The sequence below is a fragment of the Elephantulus edwardii genome, unplaced genomic scaffold (genome assembly GCF_000299155.1).
Source record: "Elephantulus edwardii isolate Elephantulus edwardi_28Jun2011 unplaced genomic scaffold, EleEdw1.0 scaffold00009, whole genome shotgun sequence".
NCBI lineage: Eukaryota > Metazoa > Chordata > Mammalia > Macroscelidea > Macroscelididae > Elephantulus > Elephantulus edwardii.
The window spans coordinates 17,228,618-17,230,186 of NW_006399759.1; the positions used below are offsets into that span (position 1 = coordinate 17,228,618).

The 1,569-nt window shown below is 36.5% G+C and overlaps 1 protein-coding gene and 1 pseudogene across 3 annotated transcripts in view; one reads left to right on the forward strand and one right to left on the reverse strand.

The window, feature by feature from the left end:
- The window catches only part of LOC102854333 (chromosome unknown open reading frame, human C2orf43), a 116,220-nt gene that overhangs the window by 16,643 nt on the left and 98,008 nt on the right, over nucleotides 1–1,569 (forward strand). For all 3 annotated transcript variants that reach the window (XM_006880641.1, XM_006880643.1, XM_006880642.1), the window contains one exon: nucleotides 922–1,091. In XM_006880641.1, coding sequence (XP_006880703.1) covers nucleotides 922–1,091 — 170 coding nt within the window. The remainder of the gene's footprint in view (nucleotides 1–921; nucleotides 1,092–1,569) is intronic.
- LOC102846972 overlaps nucleotides 1,228–1,569 on the reverse strand; it is a 3,881-nt pseudogene continuing 3,539 nt past the window's right edge.

Genomic DNA, 1,569 nt, shown 5'->3' on the forward strand with positions numbered 1-1,569 from the left:
TGTTGCTTGCCTTTCTGTTAAATTTTGCTATCCTTACTGGGGTGAGATGATATCCCATAGTTGTTTTGATTTGCATCTCTCTGGAGCTAGGGATTTTGAACATTTCTTCATGTGCTTGTTCACCATCTGAATGTCTTCTTTGGTGAAGTGTCTGTTCATATCCTGTGCCCATTTTTCAATTGGGCTTTTACCTTTATCTTGTTGTGGTGCTTGAGTATTTTATAAATTCTAGATATAAGTCCCTTATCTGACATGTCATTACCAAATACCTTTTCCCAGTCTGTGGCTTTCCTTTTAACCCTTTTGTAGACGTTTTTGGATTGCATAGGGATTTGATTCTTAGAAGGTCCCATTATCTATTTTATCTTCTCCTGGTTGTAGATTTTTCAGGATGCTTGGAACACTGTTTATGTTGTGGACCACTGGAAGTTTTGCTGCTAACCCACAGGTGGCATCTCTCTGGCGGTTTGAATCTCTCGGAACCAACTAGGGAGAAAGATGGGCACTCTTCTCCCTTGGGATTTACAACCTCCCCCAAATCAACAATGACTTGATTCTTTCTTACTTGATGGGCTTGTGAGTGAGTTAAGTACTATGATTTTTAAGGAGACTTGGTGGCATAGTGTATAACATACTGAACTGCTAACCAAAACCTTGTCAGTTTGAATCCCGTAACAATTCTGAGAGAGAAGTTGGTTGTTTTCCTCCAGTAAAGAGTTACAGCCTCAGAAACCTGATGGGTTACTGAGTCAGAACAGACTCAATAGCAGTGGGCTTGGTTTTCTTTTTAGTACTACGATCGCCTTGGTTTAGGTTAGTTGTTTTTTTTGAAGTTGGGTTATTGTTTGCTTGGGTTTTTTTCCTATTGAAATGATACTTTTCAGTTACTGAATAAAAACATTCTCATGTTTTTGCTTTTAGATTCAAATACACCAGAAATTAAGGACGCCTATGGACTTCATGGTCAGATAGAACACAAACTAGCTTTCCTGAGAACTCATGTACCGAAGCAAATGAAGCTTGTGTTCATTGGCCATTCAATTGGCTCCTATATTTCCCTTCAGATGTTGAAAAATGCTCCTGAGCTTCCCGTGAGTATCCTTCGTTGGTGTTTTAGTTGTTTGGTTATACATTTGCTTAAATCCTCCTCAGCTTTCCTTCTTTCTTCTGTCAACTCAGCTTAAAAGCTTCTGTTTCATTGATGAGTAGAACAGCTTAGTAGCTGTCTTATCTCCAAATGATTGTGGACATATGTGAGTTTGTGTTCATGCAAGAAATGCCTTTGAATCTAGGGTTATAAAAAGTTCTTATGTTATACATATAGTGTGCTCTCTTTTTCTAAAGGATTAGTTTATTTATGATTCGTTACAAGCTTAACTAGAGATAATAATCTATCTTTTTTTTTTACGGTTTAAGGAATTTTTATTAAAGCAAGAATTTTATAATCCAAATTACATTTCCTTGCTCAGTTATCAATTCTGTTACCTAAAACAGAACTGACATTCTGAGCTATTCCACAGTAAAGAATTACAAAATTAAAGAAAGGAATGCTTTAAATTTTTGTACTTT